This window comes from Neltuma alba, unplaced genomic scaffold (genome assembly GCF_004799145.2).
Source record: "Neltuma alba isolate B1F8T4 unplaced genomic scaffold, ASM479914v2 tig00012116_pilon, whole genome shotgun sequence".
NCBI classification, from domain to species: domain Eukaryota; kingdom Viridiplantae; phylum Streptophyta; class Magnoliopsida; order Fabales; family Fabaceae; genus Neltuma; species Neltuma alba.
Window position 1 is genome coordinate 503,561 of NW_021636668.1, and position 19,219 is coordinate 522,779.

At 34.5% G+C, this 19,219-nt stretch overlaps 3 protein-coding genes across 3 annotated transcripts; 2 read left to right on the forward strand and 1 right to left on the reverse strand.

Moving 5' to 3' along the window:
• The first annotated feature begins 6,257 nt into the window (after positions 1–6,257).
• Positions 6,258–10,257, forward strand: LOC114722952 (transcription factor GTE12-like). The gene is made up of 11 exons (XM_028909072.1): positions 6,258–6,434; positions 6,884–7,793; positions 7,987–8,047; positions 8,122–8,268; positions 8,363–8,406; positions 8,504–8,558; positions 8,644–8,727; positions 8,818–8,939; positions 9,043–9,109; positions 9,593–9,714; positions 9,798–10,257. Exons 2-11 carry the CDS (start codon positions 7,068–7,070, stop codon positions 10,023–10,025), a joined length of 1,656 nt encoding a protein of 551 aa, XP_028764905.1. The 5' UTR covers positions 6,258–6,434; positions 6,884–7,067; the 3' UTR covers positions 10,026–10,257.
• Positions 10,258–10,459: 202 nt separating this feature from the next.
• Positions 10,460–13,490, reverse strand: LOC114722953 (eukaryotic translation initiation factor 4E-1-like). Its single transcript, XM_028909073.1, has 5 exons — positions 13,192–13,490; positions 12,194–12,359; positions 11,931–12,056; positions 10,983–11,048; positions 10,460–10,894 (listed from the first exon to the last, which is right to left on the reverse strand). The coding sequence occupies exons 1-5, from the start codon at positions 13,461–13,463 to the stop codon at positions 10,844–10,846; spliced, it is 681 nt and encodes a 226-aa protein (XP_028764906.1). The 5' UTR covers positions 13,464–13,490; the 3' UTR covers positions 10,460–10,843.
• A 2,746-nt stretch (positions 13,491–16,236) lies between these two features.
• LOC114722910 (probable protein phosphatase 2C 55) lies at positions 16,237–17,106 on the forward strand. The gene has a single exon (XM_028909031.1). It carries the CDS (start codon positions 16,237–16,239, stop codon positions 17,104–17,106), a length of 870 nt encoding a protein of 289 aa, XP_028764864.1.
• Positions 17,107–19,219: the final 2,113 nt, after the last annotated feature.

Here is a 19,219-nt window from a genome sequence, read left to right on the forward strand (position 1 = left end):
AAACTGCCCAAATCCAAATAGCTACATAAAATGTACATCCATAACACTAATTTCCACTCAATATATAGCTTAATTACTTTGCTACAAATAATTGAAAAACATGCATATGTATCAGTAACTTATATACACTTTTTTTTTGGGGGTGGGGGGGGGAGAGGCGTGTGGGGAAGCGAGGGCTAATGAATAACAAGAGTTCAAAGTTAGGGAGATTCTGATGATCATGACATTAGATTAATTCACTTATACTATTTCCAGTCCTTAATATAAGAATTTGTTTGATTTTTATTTTGGTTCTAGATATAAAACCTCAATCTATTTTGTTTCTCATATTTATTTATTTTTTCAAGACAGACTTTGTAATAGTGGTAGTTTTAACCAATATACTTATTAATAAAGATATTTTAAGAGAAACAACACTATTTATTACAAATAACTAACTTAACTAATTTTTTTTAATCTATTCAAATTAGTCAACTAGCTCTTATATTAAGGATAAAAGGTAATATTATATATACATATATGCTTTTGGATTTATGGAATGAACCGGTTTGTTTCACTTTCGATCGGATTATTGTTTCGCTTCTGTGGTCTCTAATATGCCACCCCATTTTTCTTTCTTCCCCCTTGTCACTCACTTCTCTCACTCCCCCCCCCCCTTCATTTATCATGTTCTAATTACCATTCAATGAATCTTGTTCAATGAAAACGAAAACGACACTGATTTTTTTTTTTTCCTTTTGAGAATAATACATATGACTTCATTTTGGATATTCACAATTATTTGGTATTTCATTCTCTTCCTGTTCATAATATAATACCTATTTAACTAATTTAATTAGATTAAGGAAGTTAGGTAAGTCAATTAATTATAAGAAATATGACATATTTTTTCTAAAACATTATAACTATCTTTCTTAATATCCTTCCTCCCTTACTTATTTGATTATGGTTGAGGGAGTATCATTGATTAATGATATATATAATCCGTTTTATCAATAAAAAGAGCCTGTGATATAAAAAAGACAAGTGTAACTATGTAAGGACACATGAAAAGAATTCCATTCTATACATGTACATGTAACCCTTTACTTAGAAGATTCAATTTACAAATTCAGATCCCCCCCGAATGAATAGAACATAAGAGACCAGAGAAAAATAAGTGGAAAGTGAGGTCTGCTTTACTAGAAGATATATCACAAACTACCCAAATCCAAATAGCTACATAAAATGTACATCCATACATTAATTTCCACTCAATATATATTTTAAATATTATATCTGGTCCTTAATATAAGACCTCATTTGACTTTTATTTTGGTTTTAAATATAAGACCTAATCTACTTTGTGTCTTATATTTATTTATTTTTTTCTAGATAGTCATTCTAATAATGGTAGTTCTAACCAATAACTTGATTAGCAATGATATTTAGGAAAGACAATAACTATTTATTACAAATAACTAACTTAACTTATTTTTTTAATTTACTCAAATTAGTCAACTAGCTTTTATATTTAGGACCGGAGGTGCTACTTTGCTACAAATAATTTAAAAACATGCATATGTATCAGCAGCTTATGTACACTTTGGAGGGGGGTGTCGTGGGGAAGCGAGGGCTAATGAATAACAAGAATGCAAAGTTAGGGAGATTCTGATGATCATGACATTATACTAAATCACTTATACTGCCTCTGGTCCTAAATATATAAGTTTGTTTAACTTTTATTTTAATCCTAAATATAAGATATCAATCTATTTATTTAGAAAAAATGACAAATAAAAACTCTCAATATGTGAAATTGCGATTTAGGACCCTCAATTTGAAAAATGGCAAATAAAGACCTGCTCCCATATTGCAAATATAAAATTTTAGTGAAATGTCTAAAATGCCCCTCAGTCAAATGACAAGTTTATTTTAGCGAATAATAACTTCAGTAGACTAAATCATAACTTGGCTTAGGGACATTTCAGATATTTCACCAAGATTTCATATTTGGAATATGGGACCAGGTCTTTATTTTCTATTTTTCAAATTGAGAGTCCCAAATCGCAATTTCACATATTGGGGTTTTTATTTGCCATTTTTCCTTTTATCTATCATATTTATCTATTTTTTAAAGCTAATTTTTATAATAATAGTAGTTATAATCAATAAACTTATTAGTAAAGATATTTTAGAAAAGACAACGCCTATTTATTACAAATAACTAAGTTAATTAATTTTTTTAATCTATTCAAATTAGTGAATTAGCTCTTATATTAAGAAAAAAAGATAGTATTATATATACATATATGCTTTTATACTTGTGGAATGAACCAGTTTGTTTCAATTTCGATCGGATTATTGTTTCGCTTCTGTGGTCTCTAATATGCCACCCCGTTATTCTTTCTTCCCTCTTGTCGTTCACTTCTCTCACTTTTTTCTCTTTTCTCATGTTCTAATTACCATTCAATGAATCTTATTCAGTGAAAACGAAAACGGCACTGATTTTTTCTTTTGAGAATAGTACATCTGACTTCATTTTGGGTATTCACAATTATTTGGTATTTCATATTATATATTGACTCATCTAGATTATTATTAGATTATTAGAGCATCCACGGATTCTAAATCGGACCTTGAGAGTTATTTATTTATTTCTTGAACAGTGTGCGTTTTTAAATTTCAATCTCCAGACCATTATTTTTCCTCCTCTTACTTGAATATGATTTTTTTTTTTTAGCCAACAAGTTAAATATATGTTTATCTTCTATAAATTCATGAAATCAAGTGTAACTGAAGGCAAAATGTAGAGTGTAGAAGAACCTTGAAATATATACACCTACAAAGAAAATTTTTTAAACAATATAATTAAGACGTTTTAAGTAGGTTTTTTCTCACAAAACAAAAAAAACCCAGTGATTACCAGAACTTGACGATGATGGGGAGGTAGCTGTAGAGAGCTATTGAGTTTCGTAATTAAATTTGATTCATCAGTCTGCTTGCAGTTATTTTAATGTCGTAGCTAGCCATCCCATTAATTAATTATATTCGATTTGTTTATTCTCAGAAAGTACCAACCACACACCTACCTATTCCATTCTCTCACGTATTTTCAGAAGATCAAGAATATCAGTGTCAAATTAAACTGCAATGATTGGTTTTGATTCAGTAACGATAATTACTAACATAATTAGGATAATTGTTTTTTTATTAATTTTATTATTAAACCCCCAGTCAACTGCAATCTCATTGGTTATCATTCGGATAATACATACAAACAGGATCATTTATCAGCTTTTTTCAGTGTTTATTTATCCAGGCATGGATCATATACTAGATTACTGGTATTTTAATGGACTGCTTCTTCTTTGTTTGTTTCAAACTTTGTGTTGGGTTTTATAAACGATCCACACTTGATGGATTTGGGTAGTTTAAAGCCCAAAAGAAAAGGGCAGGAAAAAAAAACAAACCTCTTCTCTGCCTTTTATTCATTGGTTCATTTATTGGGCAGCGTAAGTTTTTTTTTTTTTTTGCCGGAATAGGGGGGCCATATAAGTTGAATCCTAGTTATTTCAACACCTCATGTGCTTTTTCAATATAATATACTACTCCATGTACTTAATATAAAAATAAAAACTCATTTAATTTTTATTTTAATCATAAATATAAGATTTTAATTTATTTTATTTATCATATTTATCTACTTTTTTTCTAAGATAGTTCCTGTAGTAATGGTAAGTCTAGCCAATACACTTGATTGATAAGTATATCTTTGGAAATACAACACTTATTTACTACAAATAACTAATTTAACTAATTTTTTTAATTTATTCAAATTAGTTAATTAGTTTTTACTTTATATTAAGGATCGAGGGTAGTACTCCCTCCGTTTCTTATTATAAAAGACATTTGATACTTATGGCATGTTCCCATATATAAGAGACAATTAAAAGTTGTTTCTATTTTTTTGTATTGATTTCTTATTTTACCCCTATTTATTTTGTCTCCAACTCATACTCTCTCTCCCTCCCACTTTTTTTTCTTTTAATAATTTAATTGTTCTTTCTCATACTCTCTCTCTTCATTAATATGGGCATTGTTTAAAAAACATTATACTTTTTACACATTAATTGTCCTCAACTAATTTTAACTATTTTTTTAATCAACGTAATTTGGTTATTTGTCCCTTATAATAAGGAACAGAGGGAGTATTTAGTAAGAAAAATAAAATAAAAAACCCACGAATTTCTCAGCTAAAAAAAACAAGAAGAAAAGGCACGAATTCTCCCGAATCCAGTTTACATCACATTTATTATACATTATTGATTATTGATATACTTTCCTATTTATAAGGCAGATGAAATTTTTTTTCTTAATCTTATTTATAAATCACATGTATAAATGTATTATTATGTCTTTTATTTATTATGATATAAGTTGTTATTTTTTTTGACAGTGTATATATTAAATAGGAATAAAACTCAAAAGTTATTATATTTTAAGTGAAATTAATGTAGTTTAAGAATTTTTTTGAATTATATAAAATATGCTGAAAATGTTTCATAAATAAGATTAGAGGAAAATCATCATTTCAAAAATTGGGGGGGGGGAGCTGAATTCTTGAGAACGTTATTTCATTTGTAAAATTGTAGTCCTCTAATTCTTAATATAAGACCTAATCATTGAGTTAATCTTGGTTCTAAATATAAGACCCATTTACTATATTTATCAATTTTCTCTAAATTATCCCTATGGATACTCTTTCAACTATAATCTAGTAGAAGAAGAAGATAGGCATTAAGAAAGATGATTATGGTATTTTAGGAAAAACGTATCACATTTCTTATAATTAATTAACTTACCTAATTTCCTTAATCTAATTAAATTAGTTAAATAGGTTTTATATTAAAGATTAGAAGAGTATAATGTTTTTGATAATTCATTGACGCAGTAAAACCTATGTTTTACCAACTGGTTTTGACGATCAAATCAAACATGGTCATTATTTTAGTCAAGACTAAAAATTTTAAACAAAATCTACGCTTTAATTAAAAATGATAAAAAGTACTCCTCCGGTTCTTAATATAAGACCCAATTAGAAGGTTGATCTTGGTCCTAAATATAGGACCCCTTTCTCATATTTTTTCATTCTTTCCTAAATTACCCCTATTAGATAATTAAATACCACAATAATACTCATTATTCATTAATAATACACCTATATATTTTATAAAGTGAATGAATACTTATTACTCATTAATTCCACACATACATCAATTCTACCATTTCATATTTTTAATAAAATAATTTAAACATTTAAAAAAATATTTTCATACAAATACCCATTCAAGGTAATTGGATTTTTTTACCTCCTAGGAATAACATAATAATAATCATACTATCTATTTTCTTTGTGCCCAGAAAATATAATCTTCTATTTATATTTTAGCCAATCAAACAGAAAAAGTTCCTGCCCGAAGAAAAAAAATTAATTCTTTTTTCTTATAAACAGGAAAATTAAAAACAAATAAAGAAACAGAAACAAAACATTGAATTAAGTTACACCCTCTCGCTAACAAAAAAAAATTAATTTAATGAGTGAGACCGACAACTCGGACGGTGTGTGAGCCAGGAGAACTTGGACGATGTTGGTACCGGAGGAGGCGAGTTAACCAGACTTGAATTTTTTTCAAATGTCAGTTTCTTTTTAGAAGTGTAAACTGAGGGTATTTTGGGATATTTGTATTTATTATCTAACTTAACTAACATCCTTAATTTAATCAAAATAGTCAAAAGGGTCCTATATTAAGGACCGGAGGAGTACTAATAAAGCCTGGCACAGTTGGTAGATAGCTGGGTCCTTTAAACATGATGTCTTGGGTTCAAACTAAGCCGTGTGCACAGAAAAAACTTTGCTGGAGATGCAAAACCCACTTCAGTGATCTCTATCCCTTGAAAGGATTAATCTTTAACTATCAGTCAGGGGATACCACCTGGTTTCTATATAAAAAAAAAATACAACGTACTGATAATCTAAACTTCAGAACCATTACTTCACCAATTATTCTCTCTTGCTTTTAACCCCGTTCTCGATTCCAAATTTACCGCACAGGAAAAATTGATCTGAGTGAGAATACGAGGGAGGGGCAGAAAAGGTAATTCAGGATTTGGCGCCGCCTTGTCGGAGATCCCAATGATTTTTGCCTTTTTAACATTAAATATTACATAGGGCCAAACGCTGTCCTCTCGGTGTAAAAGAAAAACTCGCGCGTCGAGTGGGAAAGGGAAAAACCCTAAATCTTTTCAGTCACACTGTTGAACCCAAGCTTCCAGCTGCTTGCTCTTTCCGTTCACTCTGCGTCCGTCTGTGAGGGGGCTTTATAGCCCTCTCTCGATGTACCCGTTTTCTTCCTGATCCATCTACAGTTTTGCTCTTCTCCGGTGTCATGCAGGTAATGTTCTTTTGGAGCCCTAATTTATTTATATGCAGGCGCGCCATTTTCTGTTATTTGGTGTGAGGTGCTTGATTGTTTAGGTTGCCGAGCTAAGTGGCTCACGAGTTGGATTGGAATTTGGGGTCATTTTGGTATTTCTCGGATTTGGTTTGTGAAACTCACGATTTTTGAAAATGCTTTGATCTGCTTTACTTGTGTAATCCCCTGGTTCGAAGGGATTAGGAAGCGGACTTTTCTTTTCCGCTTCTTAATCGATAGCCATGCGATTTCCCCCTTTTTGCACGGGTGGTTTAGTGGATCGGATATATATGTTTCTGGGATTCCGAACCTGTGATTTTATCGTAGTTTATTCACGCAGGAAGTTCAGTTTGGTTTTTTTTCCTTCCTCTGATACAATTTTTCGCTAGCTGCAGTAATACTGACCTATGGATAATTTTTTTCTGTAGAGTTTCCACCTACCCCCTGTCAGTTTGATCAATTTCTGGAGTTGGGCAATTTAATTGAGCTGTGATCCCTTAAAATAGCTTTGCTTGCTGGCTGTTATTTGCTGTAATTGATTGAAGTCCTTTGGCGTTTGACAATTTAGAAATATAGGCTGTGCCCCGTAGCATCTTTGTTTAGTCCATCACTATGATTGCGACAGAAACTATAGTTCCAAGTACAAAGTTGAAGATAAAGTTCTCCACCAAAAGGATAGAAGTTAATCCCGGGACAAAATGTGAGCTTGACCAGAAAGTGGACCGTACTGATGACGCTGGGCTCTATAATTTAAAGGAAAGGTCCTCTGTACCGGGTTCCAACAAGCGAGGACCACCTGGGAGTTATGAGGGCCAAAAGGAGAAGAGGCAGAAGATGGAACGGAAAGCTTCTCTACAGTGTGCTACTATTCTGAAGAGTCTAACATCTCATCCATATAGCTGGGTTTTTAGTAAGCCAGTGGATCCTGTAGCTTTGAACATTCCAGATTATTTTTCAGTTATATCCGAACCCATGGATTTAGGCACAATTAAAAGCAAGTTGGAGAAAAATTTGTATGCTGGCGCTGAGGAGTTTGCAGCTGATGTTAGACTCACCTTTTCAAATGCAATGAGATATAATCCTCCTGGTAATGATGTTCATCTGATGGCAAAGGAACTCAATAGGTCCTTTGAGAGAAGATGGAAAGACTTGGATAAAAAATGGAAGTGTGGTGATGGCGATGGAAAATGTATGGCTGGAACAACTATGGAAAACGTGAGAAAAAGTGGTACTGTGGTGCCTCCTGTGCAAAAAGATATCTTGCCAAGAAAGTCTCAGCAGTTATCTGAACAGAAAGGCATGCAGAGGAGTAATTCGTTGACTGCAAGAGATGATAAAGTAATTGCTGCTTTCTTGAAGCTTGAAATACTGAACATGCAAGATTTCAAGGCATTTTGTATGAATGGATTGAATAAAATATGTGGTTTCTGCAGAGTTCCCTGTGGTCAATTTGTTGTGGCATGCATCTTTTATTTGCTATATGTTTGTTGAGAGGTATTTTTCTAAATAACTCTAATTGCTTTTCTTGTAGGTGGTGGTTTCTAAATCATCACATATTCCCTGCAAATTGATACTGAAAAACATACACAAAGGTAAGGCATAAAACCAAAGAGTGAAGTGCAATCGTATGGTTCTGCATGCGACCTAAGAGCTTTGTGTTTTATAGGAAGCAAAGATAACAGTAATGAGGAACGTCCTTCTGTCTCTGCGAAGCCTTGTCCTTCATTGAGTCATGTCACACACAAGGCTAACATTTCTGGGGACACTGCAAGCCATGGTGTCGTTTCTGGTGATTCAACACGCGTGTCATCAGGTAATTGACAATCTTTTGTCAGCTTCTCTTTGATTATGCCGTTTTGTCCCTTGTGGGCTTTTATATTTTAACATTGGTTTACTTAAATCTGAAGGATCTGAAGGAGGGAATATGAGTGGCGCTGAAGCTTTGGAACGGGTATTGATAATGAAATTGTTGTATAACATGAGTAGGCTGCAGCTTTTGGAACTCTAACTCTACATTTGAATCTAAAAATGTTTGTATCAAATTCCAGAATTGCCCCGCTAAAGGTACACCGTCGCAGGGGAAGTTGGATCCTGACTTTGATGGTGAGACGATTTTATAATTTATGATATGTCATCTTCTAGGTGTTCCTATCTTATTAAATATGCATGGTGTTGACATTATGCAAAGGGGCTGTAAGTGCTGTGGATAGTGAACGTCTGTCCCCTAGCTCTCCTCTTACAGATCCTGCTATGGATGCTTCCTCTGTAGAAGGTCAGCTTTTCTTAGATGTTTTGATGAATTGTTGCTTTTGCGTTGTAGAATGGTACTTAGTGGTACTTGTTTTTGCTTCTTCTATTCCAGTATCGAGCAATCCCATCATGGATGCGCAAATGTCACCCAAGAAGGCCCTTCGAGCTGCAATTCTGAAGCGCCGTTTTGCAGATACCATCCTGAAAGCACAGCAAAAGACTCTTCTGGATCATGTAAGGCTTCTGTCGATGGTATTTAAAAATCTTTTCATGCCTTAAATGTAGGGAGGCTTTGAATTTGCTCTGTTATCTTAATGCGTTTTCCATATTTGTTTAGGGAGACAAAGCTGATCATGTGAAATTGCAGCAGCAAAAGGAGAGATTGGAAAGAATACAAAGTGAAGGTGAATAAAACACAATATATTTGTGTGTTTTGTATTTTGTAACATTTTTTTTTTTAAATTTCTGTTCGTCGGGGATTTAACGAGTACTAGTTGGGTGACTCTTGTTATACTTGTAACCTCATACTAGGGTATTTGAAGTGGCTAATGATTGGGTTGTTGCTGGTCACACTTGTTGGTGGGTTAATAAGTCACTTGGGTTCGTAATTTATCATTTTGAGATAAAAATGCAACCTAGGACGTCCATTCAAGTTCAACCTACCGTTTTAATCTAGCCTAATATGCATAGTGTGTTTTCAAAGTGACGTTAGCTGTAGTCTTTTCCCTTGCACGTAACTGTTGGATGCCAAATGCTTATTTTTTGGTCCTAATTTGACTGGGATTGGTTGTCCTCATTGGGCTTGAAAGATTCGTTGGAGTGTCACTTCTTGCTTGATTGATGCGAATCGTTATGTCATTCACAAAATGCTGCACTTTAAATAACAGAAAGAGCCAGAATTGAAGCCCAAATCAAAGCTGCTGAATCTGCTGCAAAGATGAGGGCTGAGGAACAATTGAAGCAACAAAGGGAGAAAGAAAGGGAAGCCGCACGAATGGCAATTCAAAAGGTTCTGTTCTCATACATTTTTGTAGCAAAATTTTTCAATAATTCATCTTGAAACGAAGAGGCTCACTCTGATGTCCTATTCAGGTGGAAAGAACTGTTGATATAGAACATAACTTGGAGATTCTGAAAGAGCTTGAAATTCTCAGCGGGTGTACCTTGCATGGCTCCGCAGTTGCAACGGAGAAACCAGAACAATCTCAGCTTGGTTACTCATTGGAGCGTCTTGGCTTGTTTATAAAGGATGAGTTTAAAGCAGAAGATGATGATGAGGTTCTGATTGGAAATTGGGAAGAAGGGCAAATTTTGTTTTGATACACCTTGTACTGTTCTTCCTGCTCTCTTTGTTAATACCTTTTTGACGGGGGAAACATATTTGTAAATGCAAAGTTCTCTGCCTCAACTGAAACTTCAGTGGGAGAGATTATAAAAGGGAAAAAAAGAAGCAATAGTCTATATTTTATCGTGGAATGATTCATTAATGATATGCCTGTTATGTTAGCATTAGCACTTTAATCCTTCTGAAAATTGAGATTTTCTGTTGTTTAACCTGGAATTTTGTTGCTGATCATGGATTAAGATGCGTTTGGTACAGCTTGAGCAGGCCAAAAAACAGAGAAATTGCCGTAAGCGGATTTTGAAAGGACAAGAAACGGAGGCAAACACGTGCAAGTTGTATTTATTCAGATAAAATGGTGACTGTTGGTGTCTCCAGAATTCTTCCATAGCACCCCTTCCCAGCTTCCCTATTAGTCGGTACTACCGCTACACATTAGAACTAAAATTGCAGTATCTCAAAGTCCTTGCTCTTTATACAGCGAGGTCCTGGAGGATATCTTCATGTACTGAACCAATACTATCTTCCTTTGCCCAACAAGCCCGTTTTGCCAGCAGTGGCCCCAAAAAAAAAAGGGCTATCTAGAGTTTACCCGGGTGCCAAATTGTAGTGTTCCCTACAAAGCTCACCGATTATAGACGGAAACCACTGTATTAATGAAGGAATGCCTTCTAGATGCAATAAATCTCAGGAAGCAGAACCCAGAGTAGCTTTCAAGACAAAAGAGAACTAAAGAAAACCAGCTCAAGTATGTTGGAGGCATATCCAAACCTTGCCAAGAGAATTGGTGTAGGGTTCATATGAAATATTTATTTTTAGCAGCTCTGTCGTGCTTCTTAGCATCCTCCTGGAGAATTAGCAACCAATAAATTGAAAACTAACCCGGTTAGGCCCTGGCTTCTGATAAAATGCCGAACAAGCATAAACAGTCTTACATGGAAGATGAAGCCAATTTGGTCATTGTAATCAAGAAATTCTTTCCACTGTTTTCCAATGCTTATCTGCAATAAGAAGACATTCATGAACTGGCATAAGAATCGGCAAATTATACTCAACAAATGCAGACCCGCAGACCTGGAAAAAGGAATATCGTGGCAGTTTTTATTCAGCTATAGCATATACTATGTTACCCCCCCCCCCATGGGGCATTACACATATCACAAGCTAGTCAGCTGTGGAATATTATATACAGAATATTCCAGAGGCATGGTAAAAGTTATCATTTATAACTTCAGGATAACACAAACCTCCCACGTACAAGGAAAAGAAGTGCCATCTACTCCTAAATTTATCATGTGACCCAGCTACTTGCTAAACCCGTCATCTATTGGCTATCAGGCTTCACCTCTTGAGGCTCAGACACAATTTCACAATATTTTCCCCAACTGCCTAAACTTTCACAATAAAAACCAAATATCTATCTAAATACTTTTTCTAAGCAATTAAAGAAGAAAACGTCATACAGCCGGAAACCAACGCTATTTAGTTAGCCACTTCTCTTAAACCACCTTACTTAAAATAAGGCACTTCAACCAGTCATAGGATAGAAAGTTTCAAGCATACTGCAGTGAGTTTTGGGAGTCAAGTGGAAGAAACGGACGGTACCAAGGAGAAAATTGGGGGACATCGAGATCAAACTTTGTGATGCAGCTTAAAGCTCAGGATGGCCCAACGTTTTGTGATTATTAGTAATTACAAATATGAGCAACCGATGAGAACTCTTTAAAAAAAAAAAAAAAAGAAAAAGAAAACTGCTCAAATGATCTTAAATCCTTGAAATTTGAATTGCACATTATCATAAGAATTGAACAATTGTAACTGATTCGGTAAATTTTGCTTTTTCCTCTGAAAAAACAATATAACAATGACAATACAGTTTGCACCTGAGCTGCTTCATTTGAAGCGTTTCTAGTCCAGATAGCAATTTTTTCCTGCCTATTTCTGACATTTACAACAGCGCCACAAATTTCCTCTCCATGGTCAAACTGTTCTCCAATCATTGCCAGCAACTAGATGTGACAAAACACAAAACACAAAATATTAGTTTATCAGAGCTTCTTGTGGACTAAGGGCCCTTAATGTTAATCGTAAAATGATAGAGATTCTTATCACAAAAAAAAAAAATGATAGAGATTCCAGAGCATACCGTATATAACCAACATGTATCAGATTTTCCCCTAGAAAAAGTAACAGTCCATTTTCCACCATTAGCACAAACAGGGTCCTCCCACTTTGGCTCAATTTTGTATTTAAAACAGTGGAAGTCTGCTCCCACGGCCAACTTGCTTGGATGATGTATGTTGTTGTATACACTGAACGAAGATATATTGAACGAAATTATCAGTCAATGAAAGCAAATAAATATTTTCCTTGGATTTGAACATGCTACAGTGAATTTCTAGCAACAACCAAGTAACAAGAGTAATGAAGATCATAATTGATGGCGAAACATGTAGTTGAGGCTGGGAATCATGGCCTAAGGATAGTAAAGATCATGCCCGATCTGATGATTCATGAGCTACCATAAAAACATTTTTAATCAATTTTTATTCTATGTGCATCATATTCTAAGCGGATAGGATGCCAGAATGTGGACCTTGAAATGGACCTTATATGTACGAAAAGGAAAAAGAGCAGGGACGTATCATATAAGATTCAAGACACCACAATGTCGACACAGTAGGACAAAGGGAACGCCAGAACAGAGGGAAAAGAAGAATCACACCATCCCCTCTTCCTTTAATACATACGTACTGACGAGAATCCTGACAAGAAGTTCAAACTGGATCCTCTACAGAGAGAGAATAAACCATCGAACAGAAAATAAAATGATATGCAAGGTTCAATACTTCTTCTTTTTATATAGATGTCCAATTTCCTCTCTCGTTACTTATGCATTATATGTTATCAATTCATGATTAGAGAGTATGGGAATGCTCAAATTCATACAACAAATGAGAGAGATGGAAGACAATTTAATCCATATTTTTAAGTATAGAATGTTTAAGAAGAAGATAGGGGGCGAATAATGAAAAGAAAACTGATGTAGAAACTCAAATCTAAGAATTACGCTATAATCCTCGGTATATCTTCCAATCTGTTTTATCAGCATCCATTCAAAGAATAAAATTGAAGAATGAAAACCAGAAACCCCAAAACTCCTCCACAGTTGCAAAGGTATAAACGGGCCGGATAGAGCTTCCCCAGGCGGCTTGCTTGGACTTGGCAGAGGGATTATCGAACCAGAAGGTCCAAGAATGCTCAAGCGGATGAGGCTGTCGGACCATCGCCGTCGGTAGCTTGGAAGACGCGGAGCCATCATCTCGAACGATCTCTCCTTGCTCCTCCCCATTCTGATCGCCGTCATTGATTTGATTGCCGGTAACGGTAGGCTTTGGGGGTTCATCCACCGCCATTTTCTCTCGCTTTCTTAGCACAAACTGAAATGCCCTCGCAGTTTAGTTTCGCTCTTCCCCCGCTTTCTCTCGTAAGACCAACGAGTAGCGAGTACTTTTCGCATCTGTCACAGTTAGTTCACAGGGGAAAAAGGGTTGTGGGCTTTTGGGTTTTTAATATGGCCTCATGGTTTTTTGATTCTTGTTTTTTGCCTAATATCACTGGGATTTAAATTTAAAATGTCATCTTGGATTTAATGCAATATAGGAAGTTTTATTTGAGGTTTTATTGTCATATTGGATTGTTCTTAAATTGTAATTTTAAAGCTTCTTTTTGGATTTCACCTGATTTTTTTTTTTGGGTCCAAGATTTCACCTGATCATTCTGGATTGATTCTTTATTTCTATTTTTTTTGTTAAACTTTCGATCTTAATTTTATTTTGCATAGAATCATTGATTTTAGATTATGATAAATTCTTCCTCTTTCTTGTTTATGAGGCGGAAATAATGATCATTTCTTCGTAAGTGGTAGTCTTAATTAAAAATATCATATTCTTGAACTTGTCAGTTAAATGAAATAAAAATTTCTACTTAAATTACAATAAATTAAGCAATAATAAATCATCAATATCATTCAATCGATACGCTGTGTAAAAATAAAATAATTAATTTCTTTTTCTTTACTGTTGAATCGTTATCTATAGATAGAAAATCGTTTGATTACTGTCCTTTCTAAAAAATTTGGATATGCCCATTGCTCTAAGCTAATCAAATCGAAATCAATTCAAGGCATGAAATTAGTCAAGTGAAATTTGATAAACAATTTATTAAGTGGTCAAATTAAAATTAATTTGTTTAATATATGAAGTTATATGATCATTATTCACAAGTTATTTCATTGGCTTGGTTGAATAGAAGCTTAAGAGTAAGTATTGGGGGGGGGGGGGGGGGGGGTGCGCGGATCAAGAAGAACTTCGACAAAACGCTCCCTCACTTTCTTCTCTCGTCCCTTTTCTTTATGTTTATTGTTTAATTTGACATATTTAATATTTGAGTTTGAGTTTTATTGTGATGATTTAGACCATGTGTGACCAACACATGTGGATTGTTTGAAATTTGATCCCAAACTGGGACAAATTACGGCGGTTAATGCTATGGATAACTGAAATTAACCGCGAGGTTACCCATAACCACGGGGCTAGAATGTGACAACTGCTGATCAACTTTTTCCCCCCCTCTTTTTCTCCAGTGCTTATATTTATTCAATTCTTTGTTCAATGCTATTATATTGGATTGGCCAAATCTGAGAAGAGTAAATTTGAGCCTCTTGGATGAATTTGGAAAAGGAAATCTAAATAGATTTTGAATTCTATAACTTAACATCCAACTTAGCTTATTGTTTCATTGTTTATCCTTAGGATATAATGTGTCGGCGTTTTATTTTAATTGATGGCACGTTAATCTCGTTATTTTTTGGCCAAAAATCTCATTAATTGATATGATGAATAAATCTAGTTATATACTCCTCCGGTCCTTAATATAAGACCCAATTCTTGAGTTGGTTTTGGTCCTAAATATAAGACCCATTTCTCATATTTATTAATTTTCTCTAAAGTAACCCTATGGAACTCCCTCAACCATAATTAAGTAGAAGAGGAGGAGATGGGTATTAAAACAAAGATGATTATGGATTTTAGGAAGAAGTGTCACTTTTCTTATAATTAACTAACTTACTAACTTCCTTATCTAATCAAATAGTTAAATGGGGTCTTATATTAAGGACGGAGGAGTAGAGTACTTTAATTTACTGATGTTTGAGAGCCGTAGTTAGTTATCTTTTGCATTCAGTGGGACGACTCATCAACATTATATATCAAAACTAAAGTAATGAAGAATAAAATCAACGGTTTAGTTAAGAGATTAAGGTGAATCGAACAATGATAAAGTGAAATATATTACTTCATGTCTGTATTTATTTTTCACTCTTTCAGTGTTTCATTTTGAGTACAGTGTTTTACTTTTGAGTAGTAGTGATAACTGATAAGTACTGTTACTCAGAGGGTGTTTGGGTATAAAATATAACCCATAACTTTAAAAGTGCTTTATGATATACGAAGTAATAAATATGGAGGATTTTGTCTTATTTTGCGGAAAAGTGCTTCTGAGAGAAGAACATTTTTGGGTGCTTCCAAACACTCCATTTACTCTTTACCAAAAGCTATTAAATCATCTTATCTAATGATTAAATCATTTATTAAATTACCTCTACCATTAAATTAATCAGACCATTCTGTATAGTTGCGCCGGAGATTTCTCCCCAATATTCATTTTTTTTATCCCTTTTTATCATATTATGTGTTATGGTGTGCAAATTTCTTATATATTTATTATAATTTTATTTAATCCACATGCATTGTTTATATTTGCAACAGGAGTTTTTAAGCGATATAATTTATGAAGAGAGGATATGCAGTTCAGAGCCAGCAAATTTAATGGTCAATTGTAATTTCTTGGAACTCAAGAAAGTCATCATCATGTGGGCGAAAATATGCTTTTCTTTATGAGTTCTCGTTTAGATTCTTATCGATCCGGGCCATGGAAATATCTTGTTAGTATCTTATCAGTAATTAATGCACGATCCCTATATATAACATTCACTGATTAAGGAATTAAATACTTTCTAAAATCAAAGTAATCTTTATCTCTGCTCTTTCCTAATCTCTGAGGTGAATCTCAACGCTAAACCCTACCCTCGTCGTACTGAGTACCTTTCCATCCACAAAACATTCAACTATGATTATCAAGAAACATCGCGCCGGAGTTGAACCATGTTTCCGGCAGGCCAAGAGGCCGGCGATATTCAAGCCTTCTCATGATCATCAACGTCCAAATCTGAAGATGGTCGTCGGAGCAACCTACTACCCAAAGCCCAACCCTGACAAGCCCCAAGGCGAAGACTCCTACTTCGTCTGCACCCACCGGAATGCTGTCGGCGTGGCTGACGGCGTCGGTGGATGGTCCAGGAAAGGCATCGACGCCGGCCAATACTCCCGTGAGCTCATGCAAAACGCATTGTTCTCCGCAGTCCGCCAACCAAAAGGATCCATTAACCCTAGAACCGTACTGGACGAGGCCTTCGACAACACAAAAAGCCAGGGCTCCTCCACCGCCTGCATCGCCACCCTGAAAAAAAACCCTATGAAGAAATACTACTTCTTGCATGCTGTGAACGTCGGAGATAGTGGGTTCATGCTCTTCAGAAAGAACAAGTTAGTGTTCCGATCGCCGACGCAGCAGCACGAGTTCAACAGGCCATATCAGCTTGGGAATGGTAAGAACAGCGACACGCCGGAGAAAGCCGAGGAATTTGCCCTGAAAGTGGAGTCCGGAGATATAGTGGTGTTTGGGACAGATGGAGTATTTGATAATGTTTATCCCAGAGAGATTGAGAGGTATATACAGTTGAGCTGTGAGGATGACGACGATAAGGTGACGCCTGAAGAACTGGCTTGGCTTATAGCAGAAGTTGCTCAGTGCAATTCCAGGAACAAACTAGGAGAAACCCCTTTTTCAGAAGCGTCTCGCAAGGCTGGGAAAAAATTTGCAGGTGGAAAGATCGATGATATCACTGTTCTTGTGGCCTACATAGTCCCAGCTTGTTGATTTAGAGATTACTCACTCAGCTACTTTTGCAGTACTGATCAATATATATGTGTAAATATGTTCTCGTGGTAATTTAGTACCGTTGAATTATTCAATTCGATGTAAACGATATATGCATTTTAACATGCGTCACGTACATAATGTCATAACTTGGCTTGTAAACTCTCAATACGTATGTAATGTCGTACGTTTCTGGGTTCACACACACACACACATATAGTGAAGTGTACTTCATAGTATAGTACTCCTCCGGTCCTTAATATAGGACCCAATTCTTGAGTTGGTTTTGGTCTTAAATATAAGACCCATTTCTCAATTATCAATTTCTCTAAATTACCCCTATAGATACTCCCTCAACCATAATCAAATAGAAGAGGGAGATGGGGTATTAAAAAAGATGATTATGGGTGTTTAGGAAAAATGTGTTACTTTTCTTATAATTAACTAATTTACCTAACTTCCTTGATCTAATCAAATTAGTTAAATGGGTCTTATATTAAGGACCGGAGGAGTATAATGAATTAATGTTCTACAACGGGGGGTGGGTTTAGCAGAAAGACTAGTCCCTCACAACGTGACGAATCAAGGTTCAAATCCCCACTGTGAGAGATGTCTACATTTAATATCCGACGGTGTCTTGAATATGATTACCTTCAATGGGAGGATACCTATACTTTAGCCAAAAAAAAAAGAATTAATGATCTGTTCTTAATGTTGTTTCTGGGTTCACACGTCAAGGGTACTTCATATTAATTATGAATCTTTTCTTGATGTAGCAGCTGGATTATTCACAGGCTGTGATTGTATGTATTGGTTCGTATGTGCTTCGATTTTCTTGTAACGGCTAAATATTCTCCTAAGTTCGGTGAGACTGGAGGGCGGTGGAATATCGTAGAAGTACATTAAACAAGTACTTTTACAAAAATCAACACAAAACTCTTTTTACGTATTTACTTCATATATCATAAAATTACTTTTAAAATTATGTTTGATTTTCACCCAAAAACTCTTTAAAAACAATCTTTTAGAATAGTCTGATATGATAAATTAAAATTTATGTATTACTATCTTTCATTCTTTCCTGAATTATGATGTATGGTTAATTACATAATCTAAGTCGGAAAGTATCTCTATAAATTATCTAGATTATTTGATTTAATTTTCGGAGCAATTGTCCGCAATCCAAATGTATATAGTTATACATTTTTTTTGTTAATATATCATATATTAGGAAATTATCTAAATCCGATGTGTTGATAGATTTAAAGAAAAACAGTTTTTTTTTTTATGAGATATTTTAATTTTCTCATTCTATAAAATACTACTTCGATCGGAATCATGGAACCAAGCTACCAATTCCACAAAATTGCCACAACTTCAGTGATTAGAAACAGTAGAATTCAAACGGCTCGTTCCCTTAAATTGATACACTCCTATATCAAAGCTCTAACGCCCTAACTTAAAGTAAATCAAAATTAATTCACTACAAACATCATAAACCCCCTCTTTTAATTTTATCAACGAAGATAATTAAGGACTCGAAAAAGTTCAGTAATTTCGACCAAAAAAAAAATGAGTTCACTAATTTGTGGAAGTTCAGTATTTTAAAACTCGGGGGAGCATAATGTCAAATTGAAATTATCTTCCTCTTCTGATTACATTTAAAGTGTTACCTTTTAAAAATAATCTACAACAATATAAAGGCTACTATTTATTCTGATGTACGTGACATTTCAGCATTCTAACAGCTTGGTTTTCGTGGCTGGATGAAAATGTATCGTAATTATTATTAATGGTGTGGAATAGACTCCAGAGGACGGGGACACAGATCATGTTAATTTGGACTACGTTCGGGTTACTTAATTACATACTGCCTCCAATTTGACTTTTAATTTAATCATAAATATAAGACACCATTCTTTTGTTTCTCATATTTATTTATTTTTTCAAAGTAATTCTTGTATTAATTGTACATATTGAAAGTTTCATCAAATGATAGTTCTAACTAATACTTATGATTAGCAAAAAATAAGAAAGATAATATCCATTTATTACAAATAACTAATTTAGCGAACTTTTTTAATTCACTCAAATTAGTCAACTAGTTTTTATA